This window comes from Trachinotus anak, unplaced genomic scaffold (assembly GCF_046630095.1).
Source record: "Trachinotus anak isolate AG129_WGS33_773 ecotype Australia unplaced genomic scaffold, CSIRO_AGI_Tana_v1 ptg000005l, whole genome shotgun sequence".
NCBI classification, from domain to species: domain Eukaryota; kingdom Metazoa; phylum Chordata; class Actinopteri; order Carangiformes; family Carangidae; genus Trachinotus; species Trachinotus anak.
In genome coordinates, this window is record NW_027273856.1 from 24,946,436 (window position 1) to 24,968,216 (window position 21,781).

Below are 21,781 nucleotides of genomic sequence, written 5' to 3' on the forward strand. Positions count from 1 at the left end.
TTCAACACCCAGATGGTTTTCACTGATACAGTGGCCAGAACAGAAACAGTCTACCAAAGTCCTCCAACATAAGGCATTTGGAGCTGGCCTGCTACTTGTAATACAAGGTTATTTTAAGAATGGAGTATCATGGAAATTGTTCTGTAAAATAACACTCGAGTTTTTGTTCATGCATTTCATTTTCCAAAGTGATTTTTACTTCTCAGTGAACTGCCTTTAAAATTAGAAAAAAATATACTGGATCACAATAGAGAGAATATTGATCATGACACTTTGCTTCTGTGTTCACTGACAGTTTTTCCAATTTTTCTAGGGAGGGTAGACAGTTATATCCAGAAGGGTAGAAAACTAATTTATCTATTAAACAAGCAATTCTTAGTTACACAATACAAATAGAAGAGCAGACGCAGGTTTTTGAGAAATATTTAATTATTATTATTAGCTAGTTTCTGTCCCATAAAAGTCATGATAGTACCATCAAGAGTATTGGAATATTACAAAAGTTGGAGGAAGGATACAAAACTTTTTTTTCCCCATCATAAATAATGTTTTACATTTTCTCTTTCTGTCACTTGACAGCTCTGACAAAAGTAGATTGTAAAAACTTGTACGGCTAATGGAGTTTTACATTATTTTCTTTAAGTGTCGACGCCTTCAGTGTACACAGAGCACAGCACGAATTCACAAAGGACAACAAACAGTATGTAAACAGAGACTCAAACATGACATGCATTCAATTATTGCAGAAAAATACCACCAAAACAAAACAGAGCAAAAAGCTGAACCCCATTAAATAAACAATCGCCATGAGTCATCTTATTCTCCGCCACTTAATTTTACTTTTTGACATTAAAAAAAAAAAAAAAAACCCCACAATCACTTACCTACCATAAACATGCTACAACTCCTTTTACATATAATACTTTTGTAATACTCATATTAAATTTACATATTTTCTTTTTTTCTGTCAGGAGTAGCTTTTTTTGTCAAGAAGACAAATATTTGTGTGAAAAGAGGAAAAACATAAAAGTTTCTTTTATGTTTCACCCATCATCAACATACTTAAATGGAAACATTTGTGCTTAAGGAAATGAAGACATAAAAATGTAATTTCTTTCAGTTGAAGCCCTTTGTATTTGGGTAAAAAGTCTTGTACACACACTTGGGTTGGGAATGAGGGTAAACGGATGCTTCACTTGAAGTACAACACGGAGGGTTTAAAACTTGAAGAGGTCGATAAAGTGCTGCGGAGAGATGGGCATGAGGCAGCTGTCAGGATCATTGGCTGTGCATGGATGACCACAGTCCTGGAACACAGTCAACAATACAAATTGTTACCAAGGACACAGAGAAGCAGTTGCTCATGCTGTGACGTACGACACTGGAGTCACATGCATCAAGTGTTAGTAAGTTCAACTTGGTGATGCAAGTGAGCGAGTGGAGATGCATGCATCATTGAATTTAAATGAATTGCACCACAGAAACAAGTTCTACCACAGAGATTACGTTAACCTGCAATAACTGAATTCTTGGCTGTGAACCGTAAGCTGTAAACACAAAACTGAAATATTATCATTATATAAAGTTAATATGGTGAACTTGCTAGACGAGTAGTCTGTTCATCCATTTTTAATATAAAATGATTGATTATACCTGTTTTAGTATTGCAGCTTCTCACTGCCAGATGTAACTGTAGTGCAGCTAACTAAACCAACTTATAAATTAAAAGTGAGTAAGCTGTAACATGGAATATGGTTAACATATCTGACTTGACAATTGACTGACATGCCATAATAATGTAAACTGAAATAAAAATTATAGTATGTTGGCTTTACTCTAATGTGACAGTAAGCATCAACAATGATTTGAATTAAAATTGCCTAGAATTTTATTTCTTTAAATTCCATTCCCAATATAACACAGTATACCAGCTAGGTGTTGTAATCAGACATTTCCCTCCCTAACACTGAAACACAAATATTTTTCTATGTATGCATTTAGTAAAGAAAAGTAATACCTACATTTACAGAGGACTGGCAGTAAAGCATAATCTATTACTTGGCTCCCAAAACTTCTATTTTTTCTAATGTATGTGACGTACAGCCTTTAATAGTTGATTGCTTCTGATTAGACAGCACAGCAGATGTTTCCTAGTCCTTACTTTATATTACAAAGATTTGTTTAGTTTAGTTTAGTTTAGTTTAGCAAACTAATTTAATAATTACATTTGAATCTAGTCAGTAGTTACTAAGGACTTAAGACAAATTACAAACAAATTCAAATGTACAAATAGCTTGTGCAACACAATCCTGGACATGAGTATACACAGAGAAACATTTGTGTTAAACTGAATGACAACTGACAGTTTTCTTTCAGACACAAGTCAACATTCATGTTTATGATCAAACAGCTATGTTTTTTTTTAACAATGTGGTTAGAGGCGATTAAAAAGTCAGCAGGAAGAAAGGCACTGTTTACTAAACACACCTCGAGCAAAACGAGATGAAATCAAGTGAGAACATCGACACATGGAAAAACATGAGTCATAAAACAGATCATGGGGGGAAAAATGAGACAAACTGTCAACTCAAGAAACAGAAAGGCATGATGGGACAGAAAGTACCTTGAATAACAAAGCCAGGTGGCGATCCTTAGGGAATCAAGGAAAAAGGGTATCGGGTGGAGAGGCAGGAAGGAGGGGAGAAAAGTGAGGAGAGGGATACAGAAAGGGAAGAGGTTAAACAGTACAGGGTCCCAGCCAAGGAGGACAACAAGACTGTGGGTAATACATAATCAAAAGGAGGACATATAGGGATTGGATACTATAGGAACAGTGGTATTTTTAATCCAAACACTGTTAGTTCCCTTATAAACAAATATTCCCCAGAGCTTAACTCAAACTCTCAAAAACATGATCTTTGTCTGACACGTCATTAGAGATCCGCTCTCATGTGTCGTGTCACACGAACGATGAGGTCAAACCAGTCACTTGTTTGACCTCTTGACAGTTAAGTACACAGATATGAGTACACAAGTTCACAGTATCCACTGTATTGGTGGACCACAACGATTTGTATTTTCAACAGTGCTAATGTTGATATATGTGTGTGACTCATTTGTTCCCCTTTGAATAGTCAGAACATTGTTTTGAAGCAATTTTTCATTCTGGTCTCAAGAATCAAGAATAAATTGATCTGAATTACAAAAGTATGAAGGCAACATCTAAGTTTTTTCTTTTTTTCCCTCAGATAAAGATTTAACACCTCACTGCCAGCTGATAAGACAGTTATCAGTGTGAGAGAGGCTCATTGGATTTGAGGCTTTTTTTCTCAACAAACCAAACAATAAAAGATGTTTTGTCTCTCTGGCCAAGGAAATACAGAGCGTTCTTGTACAAACTTGATACTTTATTTGATAGAGCGCCATGTATACGCGAGTTAAAAGATATCAGCTCTGTGAGAAACAACTCTTTGAACCGTGCAGGTTTAAGTTATTGTACCCACACTTGGCTGGCTTCTATTCAGCTTCAGTATACAGCAGTGAAAGTGATAAAAGTAAAATTTAAACCAATCAGTTAAACTTGCATTGAACTTATTGTTACTTTCTTTTAACATTGACAATGTACAACATGTAATTTACTTGCAGTCTGATGAACAGTACAGGTCTGTCATATGGTGTTTCCTACATGATATGAATGTGGCTGTATGTGTGTTTAATCTTCTTGTTTACCTTCCAGAAGAGGATGCTACAGTGTTTGCAGAAGTGCAAGGTGTCGCCATACTGCTCCTTCATGGGGTAGTGTTTCTGCAGGGTGAAGTACATCAGCTTCCAGTCCACGTTGTCACTCTTGGTTAGGACCAAGTTCTTACAGAACTGCATTTGTGTAGTGGACCCGCACAAACAAACAAACACACACACACACACACACACACACACACATGAACAAGCACACACACACACGGATGTTAAGAAGCACTCGGTTTGAACCATTTAACAACCAATTAAAACACAGGGGAGAGGAATGTAATTATAACTGGAACAAAGGGTAATTAAATATAATCAAGGACAATTTCTCATTAACAGCAATCCTAAGTGGGTGTTTATATGATATGTGTGATATGGTGTGCGTGAGTATGAGGGTCAGAGAGTGAAGGAAAGCCACAAATCAGTGTGAACTGTGACTAAACTGTGGCAATTCTGCCCTCTAATGGACAACAGGGAAATTACTTTTAAGCCTGCTGGGGCAGCCACCTCCAATACTTTGACATTAATTATTATTCTAAGTTATAAGTACATCTCAGAGTAATCACAGATTCAGCTGGAAATAGCTCTTGTCCATGTCTGATGATTAAACGATTTGTTCTCTCACCAGTTTGTCTGAGAAGTGAAAGTGGCACAGCCTCTTCCACAGCGTCCGGTTCTCACTGAGGATGTGCAGCGTAGGTGTGGCCTGTCCCAGGTTAATGATGTCACAAGCATCAGATAACTTGTAAAGGATCTTATTCTGCATGTATAGTGGCAAGTCGCTGAATGACATGCCATCACACATTTGCTGTGGGAAAAATGATCACCAATATATCAAATTAGAGATGGACAGTATAGGATGGTCAGTTAGTACAAAAAGAAAATTGAATTTTTCTTAATTTTTCTGTTACATACATCCACTGAGGCTGATGTGACACAATTCATATTGTATTGTTTGTCAGTACATCCCCCTACATATTTCATGTTCCTCACTAAATTCGGCTAATGGGTGGATGTGGCATAGCAAGTAAGCAATAACACTGTCCAGCAGTGCAGAAGTCACTATAGTAGATACAGTGTTTGTAGATGGACCCATAAGCGCGTGCGCTAGCACATTCATACACACACACACACACACACACACACACACACACACACACACACACACACACACACACACACACACACACACACACACACTGATCCATTATCTCTACCTTGGGGATCTGTAGGTTGTTGAGCTGCTTCTGCCATTTGAGAATGGTCTCCAGTCGGCACAGCCAGATGTTGACATTGCCCACAAGGACACATCTGCCAACTTGGACAGTCAGACTGTGTAGAGTTGAGCTCAGGTCCTGTAGCAGCTCCTTAACAAGGCGAGGATTGTAGTGGTCCTCTAGGACTAGAGTGTAAATTTGAAAAATAAATAAACAAAGAAAGAAAAAAAAAAAAGGGAAACACAAAAAAAGAAAACATTAGCAGCCAAAATAGGCAAATAGAAATGTAATGTGTTGTTTAGTTAAAATAATGAGAATGCATCAACATCTGACCTTTTATAAGCTGTCACTAAAATAAGGGTTCTTCTTAAGACTTGTACAACATTTACATTTTTATGCTTCTATGCCGGCAACAGGCAGGGCCGGAGGCATTATGTGTTTGGGTAGTCTGTCATTTTTCCATCAATATGTACATCTATTCGTCCCACTCTCATGAATGTGATATCTCAGTAACATCTTGAGGGATCTTTTTCAATTTATGCAAAAACATTCATTTTGACTCAAGGATGATCTGATTAGATTTTGGTGGTCAAAGGTCAAAGGTCAAGGTCACCTTGATCTCACAAAACACAGTTTTGGCCTTGTGAATGTGATATTTGGCACAAACGTTCACTTGGACTGATGGTGTTTTTTGAGGTGAAATTCATATACAAATTATGACACAATTTAACTCAAATGTCTATAAGGAAAAATAAAGTGATGACATTGTATATCCAAATGGTCAAAGGTCAACTTCAACGTAAGGTCATAATGTTCTGCATGAAACACCTTGGACTGTTATTCAACACTGTAACTAAGGGGAAATTGTGACTGTATTTTCTACAAATTGGCTGGTTAGCAGAGGCATACAACCACAAGGTAGTAATTCTAGTTTTTCTTCTGTTTTCAAACATGCCTCAGAAACATATTTCCAGCAGAAGAGTTGTTTAAAAAACATTTTTAAGTTGCTGCAGCAAGTGAAGTGAACAGTGAACAGTCAGCCTTGTGTACAAAAAGAACATTACTAAAAAGAAACACTGTAGAATGGGACGGGAATTTACTAAATCAAAAGGAAAAACAAGTTTCATCATCTACATGTGGCAGACCGAATCTCAGTCTAGATCTGTTTGTTGCTTCAACAGGCACAATCCCATAATGATGGACCACTCTGGTCCTACTGGATCTGTAGTTTGGCATTCATGATGCCAGGCTAAAAAGTAGCAAGAGAAACAACATCTTCTGGTTGTTTAGAGCCTTGCCTTTCGTAAAAGAAATGTTTAAAAAGATACTTTCAGTCACAAGGCATCTGCCTGCACAGCCTGTTAACAGGCTCAGGTCCTCTTACCTTTTCGCACAATCTTCTCCAGTATATTGAAATAGTTTTTCTGGGCAGCTCCACTCAAAGAAGTCAGCTGGGACCTGGCTATTAGCTGGAAAAGCTGAGGGCACAAAAAAGACAGAGTTAAACAGTTAGAGGGAGAGTGGCTTGTACAAGTCATAGAACATTATCAAAAGGATCCTAAATCAAGAAGTGTGATCATCATCACTCACTTTTGCAACATAGTTGAATCTTCTCAAGTCCTGAATGGCACTGGAAAAATCTAGACGGTTGAGTGCTTCACCAAGCGTGCAGTAGCCATGTCGCTGTAGGTACGCACATAACAAACAAACAAACAAACAAACAAACAAACAAACACACACACACACACACACACACACACACACACACACACACACACACACACACAGCTTTAATAAAAATGCAATAAATCCTTCATGTGAATACTATAGTAAAGGCTCCAGTACTCACTTCTTTTGTGCTTCCTTTCTGCACGTAGATCCATTTATCCCTGTAGACAACTAAATAATGGAAAAAAACACATTGTTATGTTTATATAACATATAAATGTGTATTAAATGTTACATACTGTGTAATGAGCTGACAAAAAAATGACAAACACCTGTGCTTGTTTTTAAAGATTATCATGAACAAATGTTCAGTTTTGTTACAGCTGTTGGGGGGTCTCCACTGTTTGTGATTTTTTTTGTACTGGATTGAGAGCATGTTTATTGTATTCCACCTCTTCAAACTCCAACTGTCTGTTCAGATTAAAATTAACAGAGCACAACTACAAGGTTCAATTTTTTAGAGAAATAGACACATGGGCTGAATTTTAGGAAGCTGGCTGATCTTAATAACATGTGTACGATATTTGTAGCCCCAGGATTTGCAGGTGCACAGATCTGCTTTATTGTATCTGTCCTTTGTAAATCAAGTTAAAAATAACTACAAACAACAAAAGACAACATTATAGGTAATCACAAACAATGACGCCTTTTGTTGTGGTGCAGCTACCGTGTCTCCTACAGTGTCTCCTACAGATGTGTCCAAACGTTATTCAAGATGGTCACTGTTGACTTTCCAGTACTGTTTATCATATACTGTATTGTAATGGTGTTTTATGGGGAGACATGGTATGCAGTAGTTAGTAGGTACTAATGTCATATAATACTAAGGTTTAGAAGTACCAACACTGTGAACTTCGGAATGACAAAATTACCAAGTGAATAAAAAGTTTCTAGTCCAATAAACGCCAGTGCAAACAAGGCTTTCAGTAGGTGGTTGTCCCTTCACTGCAATTATGGCTTGTACCTACCAGTACTTCTGCTCTGCTTTTTTTGCACAAAGGACCTTTTATTTGACAAAAACTCTTCATGCAGCCAAAACAGTGATTATGTGTTGCTGAAACTCACACTGAGATTTGGTGTTATTGTTGTAGAAGTCCTTTTTCCTCTTTGTTGTGGCGAGCTCACACACATCTCCGACAAACAGGTTTTCTTTGTTGTCACTGCAGAGGCTGTTTAGGCAGAGGAAGCAGGAGGAATTTGTTAATAACATTGCATGCGAGTGTGACCAGTGCACATAGAAACAAAATAATTACAAAGCACGGTAAAGAATCTGCTCTGCTACAGCATCGTGGAGCAACTCAGTAACTACTGATGTCCTGAGAGCACAAACAGGTGTAGTGCAAATGTGGTGTACAAATGTGTTTCATCCATCGTTAATGACACATTTAGCCAATGAGAGGAAACTAAACAGAAAGTAAATGCCCACAGATTTTAATGGTTAGAAATCTAGCTGTTGCTGAACCAGAAGAACCAAGATGTTAAATTATAATGATTCACAGAGACTGCCATGATGGAGGAAGCACTGCAGATGGCAGACATACTGTATTTCCCAATGTGACTGTGTCTGTTATTTCTGGCAGCCATTCTGAGTCTGTTGGTTGATAAGTATCCTTGTTATTTCTGATAAGATATCTTAGCATTTTGGCAGCTAAGCTCAACTTGACTTATGATGACATGGGAGGTTTGAAATAGCTCAACTCCAACAGAAATCCAAATCAAAACATGTACACACATGTTAAAACGCTGTAAACAGATTATCCATGTGTGTATGTTTGTGAGGTTCCGTGCACATTTCTTGCTATGACCACTGTAATCTTCTAAATGTTAATTTAATCTTAACATATCAAATCAAATAATAGATGTGTTAGTGTCCTTGTGTTACTGTCATAAACAGAATTGAAATGTCCCTAAAATACCTGCATTATGTACAAAGGAGAGAGCACATCATTTTGCACATTAGTTGCGAAAAAATCCACATTTTTCCCCACTGCAAATAAAATCTAATTACATAAAATGTAATAAAACTGAGATTGTGAAGACCTGTTCATCTGTACACATTTTCCAGTGACCTTTAACTGACAGATCAAAGGGCTGTACTGGACTGATAATTGACTCTCCATGCAGTAATAATCCACTGGGTGAAGCTGAGCACCTGACTGGCAACATTACCAACCGGGGGAGCACAGTAAATTTGTCAGCTGACCATACTGAGCAATAATAGCTTAAAAATATATTATTAGTATTCGGACTGATAATCAAAATTATGTCTACTGCATTACATTATTGCATATATGTGAATGATGGTGAATTGTTTAGGTGTTGTCCATTTGAGAGATTTGAGAGACACAGATTGTTAGGACTGTACCCCAGCAAACTACTGGCATCACAAATGCAGCAAAAAGAACATGATCCCTCAACAGCTTCCCACCAAAAAAGTTCTGCTAGTTCTGTTCGGGCAAGGAAAAGACACATTTGGAAATTGTGCCTGTGTTTTTGGAGTGGTGGTGATGTTTTACACTGCAATTAACTTGACTTGAAGAGTAAGTCGCTCTCAAATTGTACTGTTTTTATTTATCACAGACTGATTATAAGGCTTTGCTGTTTTAGATAATTACTGAGAAAATTGTTTAAACAAATACCAGACAGTTTTTAGCTCCAGCCCAGGCCCCAGAGTACATACAACAGGATATTTATTCTAAAGCAAAATGCAAGGGCTGGATTCTGTGCATGAGCTTTAGAGAAGCTGGAGGAAATTGTTACTTCACCAAAATTATCTGTCACAAACTGGGTGATTTCATCACACATGCTTTTGCTTAAGAAACAAATATTCTTTTTCAGCATCATAAGTGAAGACGTGGCTTTGTCTGCAAATTCAACTGATCGGGGTGAATGAGCTCTACAGTAATCCCTCATCTCTATCCATTTATCCTATTGAACAGGCATACACACAAACACACATGCAAGCACAGTAATCTGTCACAGTGAATTACAAGTGAGGAATGCAATAGCCTGGCTTTTTTACACAGGTTGCATGCAGAACACCAGCCTCCACAGATCCAATAAAAGACATCACACAGCAGCAGGAAAGTTCAGGAGGATTTGTGCTTATTTAAACTGTATCCTGAAATACATAAGCTAAAATGAAGAAGGTTATGTTAACATCAGTAAACATGAAACAAATTTGTGGTGCTGACATATGATGGTGTTTCACTTTTCTTATTCAGTGCAGACAGATGCATTCCAGCAGCATTTATTAAATGCTTTAACAAGTGCAAGATGGCTAAGTAATTACAACAGGACAGCAAACTGAGGCTCAAATCCCCAGCTGACACTCAACCATCCAACACCTACCCCCTACTGTATCTGTCACATGAGTGTTTGCAGATAATAGGTGACAGAGGTTTGTTGACATTCAGAGACACATTATCATCTAAACTACTTCTGTAACAGTGTGTACCATGCCAGAGGCCATCATAATGCTACTCTTTCTTTCTGGCCTACATGTGTTGGTCTGCCAAACGTACCTCTGTTGGATGAAGTCACTGGCCTTTCTAAGTGAGGTTACATTTGGAGAGCAGCCAATCTGAAGAGATGACATCACTGGTTATTGTCTGTTGCCATGCCCTTTGCTTTTCTCTAAAAAGACTGCTTACAAGCTATTGTGAAACTATTAGGTATTGTTAGTTAGTTGATCAATAGAAATGGCCACACTATGGCCTGAAGGAGATATCACCAACTGAGGCTGAAATTCCACTTTTTATCCTGTCAATACCAGCAGTGTATATTGCTATCAATCAGTATATTGATAGGTTTGGTCCTTAGAAGCACAATGATTGTGTATGATGTTTTTACACCTCCTTTTGTGTTATTATGGCAGCCCAAGCAACAAGTGGACATCAGTCTGGCTGTTAAGAGTGTTATTTATTCATTATGATGCTACTGTAAACCCATAGCTGCTGCCAGTTACACAAAAAACTACATATAAATACAGTCAATCATAAATTTTGAATGAAACTATTCATATAAGATATTTATTCATTGTCAAATGGCCCTGGTTATCTTGAAAAAGGAAATGTGCAATACATCCATATTTGAAGCTAATAAGTAAGGAAGTCAGATAAATGCAGGTATCACAAAGAAATGCTAAGCCATGTACTGTATCAACAAACTGTAAAAAGTAACATAACACACATACTATAGGAGGTAGGCGCAGGCTACCTTCGTGTGACCACTCATCACCAGTTGGTATGCGTCAAAACAGTTCATGTTTCCTGCAGATAACAAGGCGAGCTCTCCTGCTGGGAGGCAACCCAGACTGCCCACAGGGGCACAACCAATACAGACCAGAAAGACTGAAATACCTGAACATGTTTTTAGTTCAACTGAGTGAGTCTTTCCACGAAACACCTTTGGGAGAAATGGTATTTTAAAAGCCCACAACAGGCATTGGTTGAACTTGGAATTTATTCTTGTGTATTTCTGTCACAAGAACTGGTATGTTAAAATCCACCACACAAATTAAACACAGCACTCACATGTTGCACCAGCTGCACACATCCATAAGTCACTCCAGGAGATGGATCGAAAGCTACTCTTTGTGCTCATCTGGCACTATGTAGGATTTTAGGGCAGTTGAAAACATGCTCTTTAGACCGCAATTGTTATTATTGTGCTTTTAGTATTATCTAAAGGCTTCCTCCACTGAGTCCTGTCATACACTAAAGGTAGTAGAGTCTCCTGTCTCTGGGATAATGGGAAAGAGCTAAGCATTGTGTCCACGAGAAATATTAAGTAAATTACTGAAGTGAGACATCGGGTATAATCCTGTTTCCTGGTGGTTTACTGCAACTAAAACCTAATACCTTGATATGCTGTGATGAAATCAGTATATAACAATGTAAGGCTGCTCACAGTTTGTCAGGCAGTTAACCATATAGCCAAAACATTAACAATTACCTTGTATCAGGGAATCTATAGCTTTCAATAATGACACAGTCCCCTGAAGGTTAAATCTAGGTTACAACAGGTTATATATGACAACCAGGTTGTATAAGTAAGTTCAGTTCACACACAAAAACACCTGACCTAGATACTTCAGATTCTGATCTATATCATCTCAAAAACCACCTCAATTTTTTGTATCTTTGCTCCAACAGGATACACTAACAAGTTGGTCTCATGTAAAATTACCCTCTTGAGTCTCTCGAACCAGCCCTATACTAAACACTGTCTGTTGCCATGACACCATGCTGGCAGTGACAGGCTGCAATTGTGGGATGTAAATCACCTCATCAAAGTCTCTCTTGCTGTAGCTCTGATAAGAGCTGGCTGAATGATTTCTCTCTGACATTTTATGGCCTTACTGGTCCAATTTGGTCAAGAAATTTACTTATATTATTTTATCTACTAACGCTCAGCCACTTCCTCCTTTTCACCCTGGTCCATTAAGTACAGTATTTCTACCAGAGGTCACTCGCACAGTTTGCACTTGTTCAATTTCACCTCTGTTCGTATCCTGAGGGATCTCTGGCTTGCAGCCAGGCGTTTACACATACTGTAGCTCACAAAAATGCATTGAGCAGCAAACAACATCATCCATGGTTAACACAGATCATCACTAGACAACACACAATTGTCCGGGTGTCCTGGTGACCTAGGAGTTTAGGACATTGACCATGTAATCGCAATATTAAGCCTGTTGTTGCATGTTCTGCCCCATCTCTATCCCTTAATTTCCCGTCTCCTGGCCTCAGTTTAATAAAGGTAAAAATCCTTGCAAAACACTTTGTTGGATAGTGGACAACCAAGACAACATTTAGAGTGAGCCGTGGCAACCTATTAGCTGTGGTCAGTCCACTTTTAAACAGAATTGCAGATCTAATCTATTCTTGGCAACACTGGACAGAATTCTGGGCAGCCTCCACTTCTAATGAACTCAGAAAAAAACATATTGATACACATGTTAACTAAAATACTTCAAAATCACAGTAACCTATATTGAAGTATTTGTAATATAACTGTAGAATAAGCAATAATGCCTTGACAGGGAAACATTGTTGCTCAGCTGTGTTACATGTTGTTTGATTTACTGAAATCCCAGAATCTATAGAGTCACAGTAAAACTGAACAAAAAAAGTGAAATAAAAGCAACATGCTTTGACTACATTTATTGCTTGGCTCTAGATACAAGTCTTGAATTACATTTTACTCTGGACAGCAGAAAACGTTAGACATTATGATTCTGCCATCAAGATATGATACCATTGAAGGTCAATAAGTGTTCATATTGAAATGTCGTCCTACATTATAAAGTTTTGAATGTAGTCAGTTAAATCTAATCTAATCTGGTAAATTACTGACTCATTAAATTTATATAGTTTGACCCAGAGAGTAGTGGCATAACAAAGGCAGATTTTGGTGACAGAGGTGAATAAGTTATGATCTTACTCTTTCAACTCTATCTCTCTATTGTTGTCCTCCAACTCGTGTCCATAAAGGACAATCCTCTTCCAGCCATGTTCTGTCTTTGTCCAGCTCCATCCTGGTGACCTCCAGTCCTTGCCCAAGAAAGGCATTCTAGCTGGGGGGAGGCTGGAACAGTGAGCAGAGGGTCGCTGCCACTCCAAACACCTGGAGGGTTAACATGATATTAAAAAAAGAGATTTATTTTTGTGCACTGGGTTCTATGGAAGTATAGAAAAGACATATTCATTTTAACATTATAGCCGACTGAATAACTTAATTGAGAAATTGAAAAATAATTACTACTGAATAGTCCCACGAAATCCAATAATTACGATAGAAAAGTCAGGTCTTCAAAATACCATATTCAAGTTTCTTAATTCTTTATCTCATTTTAAAACTCAAGTCAAATAAAAGAAATAATCTGGTTGCTCAGATTGGACCAGTGAAGTTCAGACAGCAAAATTCAAAAGGAAAAATTCAAACTTGAACATCAAACCTCTGTCCTGTCAGCTGACATTCACTCAGTCATTTGGTAATTTCGTGTAAGAGAAGTTCAAATGAGGCACTGGAAGCCTGGCAACTTATATCTGGATTTGTGAACAGGTTTTTAGAATCGCACCAGCTGAAATGACCATCTAGACATAAAAAGAGAATTCTCTCCACATAAATTCTGATTTTCAAAGCAAAATATTTCAATGCAATACATTTAGTAGTATTTAAATTTCAGCAATAGGCAAATATTCAAATTGTTATGGCCTTTCTTTGCTTCCATCGTCCACTGTGCAGCCTACAACCATTTTTATTCTCTGACAACAAGAGGGCCAGAAGATTCTTACATTGAATACATTTAGCCTGTTTCCGCACTGAGACACAAAACCGCATAATACGCCAAAATGCATGAAAAACACACCTGACAATGACTGTGACGCATTTACCTTCAGCTTTTCAGCAATAACACCGTTAGCAAACCAAGTCGTTTCAATGTTTAAGGGTAAAAAAAATCAAGATAAGACAAAGTTGTCAGTCGACTCAGTGCAAATAATCACGACAGGAAGATATTGAAGAATCTCAACTTCACTATAGTAAAGCTGGGAGTTTAAATGATACGGCTAAACAAACCTTTACAGGCAAGCGACTTCTTTGTTGTGTGGTCTCTCTCACCCTCTGCTTCTTCTCTCCCCTGCTCGCCGTGCTGGAAATATTGACGGAAGTAAACACAGTGCGGACCCTGAAATTCGTTCCCGCCCCCCTGCCGCTCTCTGATTGGACGAAAGGTCTGTGTTTATCTTGTTGCTACCCAATGTCCCGTCGCTCATTGGCTGACGGCGGCTGTCAATCACTTCCTTGTCTCATGCCTTCTGTTTTGTTAGGGCTTTCTCCTACACGTGACAGAGGACTGCGCACATGTACTTATGTTTTGATTTTGAGGTGGGGGATGGGAGCTGGACCACTGGACAGTTGTGTGAGTGATGATGCGGTTACTGAGGAACATTTATTCAGCATATAAATAATCATTGCTTTAAACTGCTGAATTAATACATTATGTTACCAACCAGAAAGTTTAGACCTTATGTTGTATGGCATTTTATGTAGGTCATTGTTTCATTGTTCACCCAAGTGCTGTATTTGAGTACATTTTTAATGTACTTAACTTAAGTTTTTCCATGATATTCTTTTTTTTTTTTTTTTTTACTTCTATGCCATTATAGGGAAATGTTATACTTTTTACTTTATAGCTTGTAAAATACAACACATTGTTAAAAATGAAATCAGTGGTTACAATTTTTTATTTTTATTTTTTGGCTAGTGACCCCTTACAAAAAACTGTTTAGTTCGGGCCACCTGTCACATTTCAAATGCCTATGTGTTGTTAGTAATTCTACAAAAACAGAAAAACTTGGTTTCATTTAAATAACTGTTCAAGTATTGAATATGTCTTTTTAAAACAAAGAGCAGAACTTTAATTTTTCTTCTTTCCTTAAATTAATCATCTCACTGTTGCAATTGCTAAGAGGGTTCCAACATGGGGACCACTGGACTAAGCTATGCAACAGTAACTACTAAACCTGGAGCAACTACAACAGTAAAATGCTACTCATGCAATGTATTAACAATCTAAAAACGTGACATAGAAGAACATATCGGTCACAGGATAATATTTTTTTTCCAGAAAAAGTCTTTGTTCAATCAGCAAGTCCTCATAATCCTCCATATGCAAATTCTGAGCCATTTTGTATAGGTTGTGTCTTCGTGTTATGCTCTGGTGTGCACACAATATAATTTTAAACTTTATTGTCAAAGTCTCACATGATTTATTAAATACATTTTATTTATGCATTTTCATTTGTGACATAAGGGATAAGGTCTGAATAGCTGCTGCCATTGGATATTATGCTTTGTAAGCAAAAGCCCTAATGCAAAACCTGTTGCGTTGTCTACCTCAGATGAGCTAAAAATTGAACTTCATATCAAGCATACATCAAGACACGTTTATATGTTGTAGCTGTTCTTCTGGATAACATTATATGTGATTTCATTTCAGTCAGAGGCTTGGTATGACTGGTCAGACAACATAGTTTCCCTAGACTTTACAGTTCTTAGGTTCAGTCTTGTTGTTAGATACTGCCCCCTTTAGGCTCCATACAGTAAATTCAAAGTTTTCACACACAGCTCTACTGTATACCTTATTATCCCGCACCTGCCCTAAATATAGGACAAGATGTACAAAAGATTATTCAATGTTGTTAGCATTAAAAAAGCAGCAATTGACTTAAAAAAATCTGTAACAACTTATTTGTGTAGCGGTAGTTTAACAAACTTTACAGAGCTTCGGTATAAAACAGAGGCAACAGCAAAATCTGTCTTAAGTGATGGGTTGACCCTAGCTTGACATTACAGCTATTATTGTCATTTCAGACTACAGTTAAGTGGTCTGAGAGCATAGTTATACTTTTACATGAAAAAAAATAAAAAAACAAAGAACAAAGATACAAGCCCACAGCAATGCAAGCGGTGTATATTTCCATTCACTAATCACATATTCTGCACTTACAGTGCAAAGGTTACTTGCCTTTTTGTAACTGTAACTGTAACTGTAACATCACCCACATGTTCGAGGGCACTTTAAGATCTGGCAACAAACAAGTAGAGACAGGACATGACTTGCCACCAGTCTTTTGGAGAAGTGAAAGGTGTGTCTATCACGAGTTCAGCTGAATAATATGTAAATCCTCACATATACGTAAATATAGTTTGTAATTCTGTTAAGACAATGAAATAGCAACAGTCTGCCCCTGTTTTTTTCCCCCACTCTTGCTACACCCTCTTAGCTTTGATCAGCAAAAGCAAGTTGGCTAAAAGACAGAAAGAGAGTGAAGGTGGTGGTGAAGAGACAAAGCAGGAAGAGATAGGGTGGGAGGTAGAGATGCAGTTACAATGGGTCACTGGACATAAGCCCATCAGATTATTAGATACATTCTTCACACAGGACTCAGGGAGGAACTGCTGGAAAACAACCTCATAGTTCAAGCTTTTTAGTTTGGTCAGTTAAAATTACCAGATTTTACCAATTTCATTATTGCCTATAATAAACACTTGACCATGTTATTGTAAGGGGCAATTTTAACATGAATCTGTGTGTGTGTGTGTGTGTGTGTGTGTGTGTGTGCATTTGTGTGTGTGTGTTTGTGTGTGAGTATAAATGTTATGGAATCTACACCATTCACCTCAAGAGAAATAGGGAGTTCACTCATTGCATTACGAACTTAAAAGGCATAACTGCGATTCAAGGCCCTGCTGTGGAACATTTTTTGAGTCCCTCATGAAGGGTTTGTAAGTTGCAACTGATGGCTTTATTAATGGATACTAAAGGCCTTTGTAATTCTTTATATATCAGGTATAAGCCATTAATAAGACAACTTTTCTTTTACCAGATTGCAGAGAGTCTGAACTTAAATCAGTTTATTTAGCATTTATTCATGGATTAACATTTGTAACTGCATGATTACCAAATAGAAGGAAAAAAACACCAGTGGAATTTTCCACCGGCCAACCTGGCAACCTCAGATTTGCTCTTATTATCAGCTCATAACAGACCTATAGATCATAATTAAAGGGTGTACTAACCATTAGTAAAGCAATTAGTTGCAACTTATAAACTCTTTATAAAAGGATTCTCATCAGTGTGTATTTATGAAGCCATTTCTGTGCACTTTGCTTAGCCCCAGCATGACAGGTACTGTAGCTCTATGCAAGTCTGTACAGAAGCAAACACTCTGGTTCTTCATCTACTCTCAGAAATGTCAGCTGAAATTGGCACACATGTAGAACTTGAACATAGAAAGAGAAAAGAGAAAACAAATATTTAGGCACTCATAAATACATGGAGCCCACACACAGACTCTACATCTGAGAACACATACAGTGCAGTAGACAAGTAGGGGCAAAAGTCATTGTTTTCCACAACCAAATGCCAGGAATTCTATCTAGCTGCTGGCTTTGAAAGAGTCAGGTCAGAGTGAGTCATCGTTCAGATGAATACATGAATATTTCATCTGTGTCAAACAGTGTTATGATGTATGGTCTGCACTAAAATTTGATAAGTGGATAAAGTGCCTCAGCCTAGTCTTCTTTAGAAAAAAGAAATGATCTCAATCGAGGTCTCGTAACTTTTTCCCAGTCTCTTTGGCATTTTTGCAGCTGTACAGCCATTTGATAATCCGTGCATTACGTTCAATAACTGACGTCCCCTGACGTATCTTTTTCTGTAACGTATCCTCCAGTAAGCCATCGCTGTCACCACTGCTCCTGGAGAAGCCATCATCGGATGTAGAGACACTGACACTGCGGATGTTTATTGCAATTTCATCTGAGCGCGCCGAGAAGTTCTCCTTCCCCAAAGACTCGATGACCTCACCATCAAGCCCACAGTACTTGAAAAAAGCATCAAAGTCTGCAAAGTTTTTGGAGTACCTGGAGCTGATGTCAGAGTGAGAACGACTGACGCCTTTGCCAGACCTCCTTTCAAACTCAAGAACAGTTAGGTGACAATTTGTCACCTTTGTCCCAGAATCCCCGCTCTCGGTACTATGTTTCTCTGCCACTTCATTCCTCCTCCTCTCTGACTGGGAGGCAGCTACATGTGGACTGCATTCCTTTGCTGTTCCCTCAGGTGTGGTGATTTTTTTCTTGTTGCCTTCAGACTCACATTCCTTATCTGCCGCCTCGAGTAACGGAACATTTTTGTTCACAGAGTTAAGCAGCAACTTACGTGTTATATGGTGTTTCCGGTTGTTTCCTGCACCTCTCAGTAACTCACATTTCTGTCTGTAAAGTAGAAGAGAGTCTGGTCGTTTTTTGGAGCTGGAGCGACGTACCTGCCCTGGTGAGCAGATTTGCGCACCACCTGTAGCCTCTGTCGAGTTACTCCCCGTGAAAAAATTCCCACCACGGCTTGAACTCCGGTTAGAAGACCCCGTGCTGCTCACGGAAGCTGATCCAAGGCTGATTACTGGCTCCTGAGTTGAGTTGACCACCTGCTGGCTTTTGACATATTTCGGTTTGCTGGCAGCGAGTCTCTCCACGGCACTCATGCGTCCTTTTGTCTCACCCTCCAGTCCCATTTGTTTTTGAAGGTATTCAGGTCCCTTCTCCAGGATTTTGGAAGTATCACTGGCCGTCTCCATTGTGGTTTTAATGAGCATTCAAATCAGTTGTCCACAGAGTGAGTAATCCTTCAGTGTATAGCCTCTTAAGTGTTAGAGGTAAAAGATTCCATTCAAGCCTGTTCTTTGCCTGAGCACGTATCACAGCAGATTTCACCTTGTCTGTTCAAACACACATCACATTACCCCACCCATCCTGTGCGAGACTAGTTTCAACCAAACACAAGCCTGTTCAAAGTACACCTGATACCATAACAAGTGAGAACAGCGAAAGCTGACACTGCTGCATACTTTTTCCCTCTTGTCCTGGTGGAAGTGTGGGCTTTTATCCCTCTTGCTCAATACGGGACAAAATCTTACATTATCTCCCACTGAGAAAACAGGTTTCTGACTTTCTGAATGATTTGCTGCCATCCTTTATCGACTCATTTACCGGAGAAACTGACTCATCAAATATGCGTAACGCTCATTACAGTGGTAAAGCTGCGCCATAAATGTTTACTCCAGTCTATTCATCCTTACATCATTCACAATTTGTTTAATGTCTCAAACAAAGTCACCAAAACAGTATTGCACAATTCTAAAAACTTAAAGATGAAAGATATTTGATGAATTTGTATTTGCTCAGTAGCTGTATATTACTGAAGTCCATCAGTCCTCTAAAAAAACTTTTGCAAGGTGAATTTAGAATGATTATACACTGCCTTTATTTCAAGGTTTAATTGGATGCTAAAAGTTTTATGCTTAAAACACTCATAAAACACCCTACACTAATTTGACTGTGCAGTCAGCTAGTAGTTGTTTGTCTTGTAAGAATGTTCCAATTTAAGGTTATGACCATGCAATACCAATATATATTGGGTCAAGGCAGCAGCACAAGCAGTTATGAGAGAAAAAACCCAGATAGATTTAAACATTCCCACATGCTTGTTAAAATGATGAACACTAAAGGGAAGAAAACTGGAAAAAGTTTTGTTTTGTATATTGCAGTTGGCTTCTACAGTATATACTCACATATTTATGAGTGTCTGCACAGTAAATTCTACACTGCATGTGCTTAGCTAGTCATGATGAACCCATCTGAGCCCATTTCTGGATGTGCTTCAATCTGATGAAACCATAAAACTTTATTAAATGAGTCGGTTTCCACTCTACTGTAATGCCAATACTGCGACTTTCACAAATTGTCTTAGCACCAGAACATACTGGCTGCTTTTCATCTGTGCATATACATAAGTAGCCTGAGTAAGTGCGTGTAAGTGCTTATAAAAGGCATGACAATCACCAGTGATAATGATGACATGCATGTCTAATTTTGGATGTGTGCAACCACTATAAACATCTGCTGGTGTGGTATCACATAGTGATACTGAGAAGGAAAGCAGGGGTAGCTGATCAAACAGATGTGCAACATGTGTGTAACACAAAAATTGTGAGCGGTGATCAACCAAAATGAAAAAGAGAAAACAGAATAGGAAAGTTGCAGCACCAGAGAAAACTTTATGCTTCGTTTCAGCACAGCTCTGCCCTACAGAGCATTTCCACACATTTTCCACTAAGTGTTGCTGAGTGAGTGAGTGATTACATTTGGCAATTTTCTGACCACAGCTTCAATAGGGGGTTTTCCACAGCAATGTCCTTTCTAGTTTCCCCTTGAGTCAATGCTGCTCCTGAAACCAAACAAGGCCATTGTTGCAGAAATGAATGACAGAGAATGATCGACCCGGTGACACTGCCATTCTTAGGGCTTTGAGATTTGTCTTAATGGGTTTAAAAATATGTTTTCCTCATATCTTTCACAAGACCTAGATACATGTGTGTGAGTGGTGCATGCGCTTAGTGAGGGAAAGCAGCATATGCATGAATTTACATAAACTTGTACAAATGTTTTTATAATGCGGACTCCAAACTTAAAAAACCTCCAGGATTACCACTGGCACAACAGTATTCGGCATGTATGTTGAAACCTTCTTGGCTTACAATAGCTGCAAGATCAAGGTTTGAATGCAATGGATGGAAATTAAAGAGAAAAAAAAAAATGCAAATCCCATCGCAAAAATAAGGAGGTAACAACTGACTCCCTGTTTTCTGCTTCCTTGTGTAATTGAAAACATTCTCTGAACCAGAATCTGAAACATCTGTGAACAAACTGAACCTTAAAGTTACCAGATCAACAGGTTTACATGTTCAAAAGGCAGAGGGCAGCACTAGAATACACAGTGCAAATGCCATTAGAATAAAGTATTATTATCCTAAAACCTACTTATTTCTACACTCTTTTTCAGAGCAAACACCACATAGTGCATTTGTTACTGCAATCATCTAGCACCAAAATAAGACATCTCTGTTATCTGTCTGCTTGTTACTTCTGCTGACAGCTGACTGAGAGAAACCAATGACCTGAGAGCCTTTTTTATTGATGCCTCTCCAATCTAATTTGAGCAAACTTTTTTTCTGATTGTACATAATTATCATAACACATCTGGTTTTCATGTTGATGTAATTCATACAGTTGTGCGTTTTATTTTGATTGGCTTCCCCAAAATCAGACTGACCAATTCATTTGGGGATTCAACAATGTTTACGTGTACTTTTCCACCCTAAATCTCTGCTTTAAATGATTTATGATGTCTTTAATTTAAGTTCTCAGATTTTGAAGTCTGGTGCTAAACAGAGGCATAGAGGAAGTGTCACTATGATTAATGATTCCTCAAGGATGACAAGGTTAACAGGCTTTATTAATTTAAATGTAAGGGTGTTGTTGATAAATTCCAATCAATACAATTTCAGGAAATAGATTTTTGGCTCTTGCTTTGCATATCATTATTGCTTTGAAGTACTGCGCAAGTTGTCGTTGTACTACAGTGTTGATACTGGCTGATCAAAAATGGGCAATGGGTAGTAAGCATGCAAAACAAGCAACTAGCTAGCGCTCATACTGAAGCATTTTGTAGCTTAAAGGAG

The 21,781-nt window shown here is 38.2% G+C and overlaps 2 protein-coding genes across 7 annotated transcripts; both read right to left on the reverse strand.

Moving 5' to 3' along the window:
• Window positions 1-411: 411 nt before the first annotated feature.
• Window positions 412-14,431, reverse strand: fbxo25 (F-box protein 25). 6 transcript variants are annotated; one of them, XM_071479262.1, is made up of 12 exons: window positions 14,274-14,337; window positions 13,651-13,789; window positions 13,137-13,319; window positions 7,755-7,858; window positions 6,811-6,860; window positions 6,552-6,644; window positions 6,346-6,439; window positions 4,962-5,146; window positions 4,370-4,552; window positions 3,730-3,873; window positions 2,624-2,650; window positions 412-1,307 (listed from the first exon to the last, which is right to left on the reverse strand). In XM_071479262.1, the coding sequence occupies exons 3-12, from the start codon at window positions 13,262-13,264 to the stop codon at window positions 1,218-1,220; spliced, it is 1,098 nt and encodes a 365-aa protein (XP_071335363.1). In that variant the 5' UTR covers window positions 13,265-13,319; window positions 13,651-13,789; window positions 14,274-14,337; the 3' UTR covers window positions 412-1,217. The 6 variants fall into 6 exon arrangements, with proteins under 6 accessions (XP_071335363.1, XP_071335362.1, XP_071335360.1 ...); XM_071479261.1 differs by lacking the exon at window positions 13,651-13,789 and having other exon boundaries at window positions 14,274-14,431; XM_071479259.1 differs by lacking the exon at window positions 13,651-13,789 and having other exon boundaries at window positions 7,755-7,849; window positions 14,316-14,422.
• A 1,031-nt stretch (window positions 14,432-15,462) lies between these two features.
• fam110c (family with sequence similarity 110 member C) lies at window positions 15,463-19,216 on the reverse strand. The gene has a single exon (XM_071479264.1). The coding sequence runs from the start codon at window positions 18,854-18,856 to the stop codon at window positions 17,804-17,806; it is 1,053 nt and encodes a 350-aa protein (XP_071335365.1). The 5' UTR covers window positions 18,857-19,216; the 3' UTR covers window positions 15,463-17,803.
• Between the last annotated feature and the right edge of the window lie 2,565 nt (window positions 19,217-21,781).

What these genes read in the sequence shown, in the direction of transcription:
- fbxo25 (XM_071479261.1), bottom strand. Translation starts at nt 13,264, where the DNA reads ATGCCTTTCTTGGGCAAGGACTGGAGGTCACCAGGATGGAGCTGGACA. An exon ending in AGAAAGGAAGCACAAAAGAA is followed by an intron (nt 6,645 to 6,810) that starts GTGAGTACTGGA and finishes GCGTACCTACAG; the next exon opens with CGACATGGCTACTGCACGCT. An exon ending in GGAGAAGATTGTGCGAAAAG is followed by an intron (nt 5,147 to 6,345) that starts GTAAGAGGACCT and finishes TTTACACTCTAG; the next exon opens with TCCTAGAGGACCACTACAAT.
- fam110c (XM_071479264.1), bottom strand. Translation starts at nt 18,856, where the DNA reads ATGCTCATTAAAACCACAATGGAGACGGCCAGTGATACTTCCAAAATC.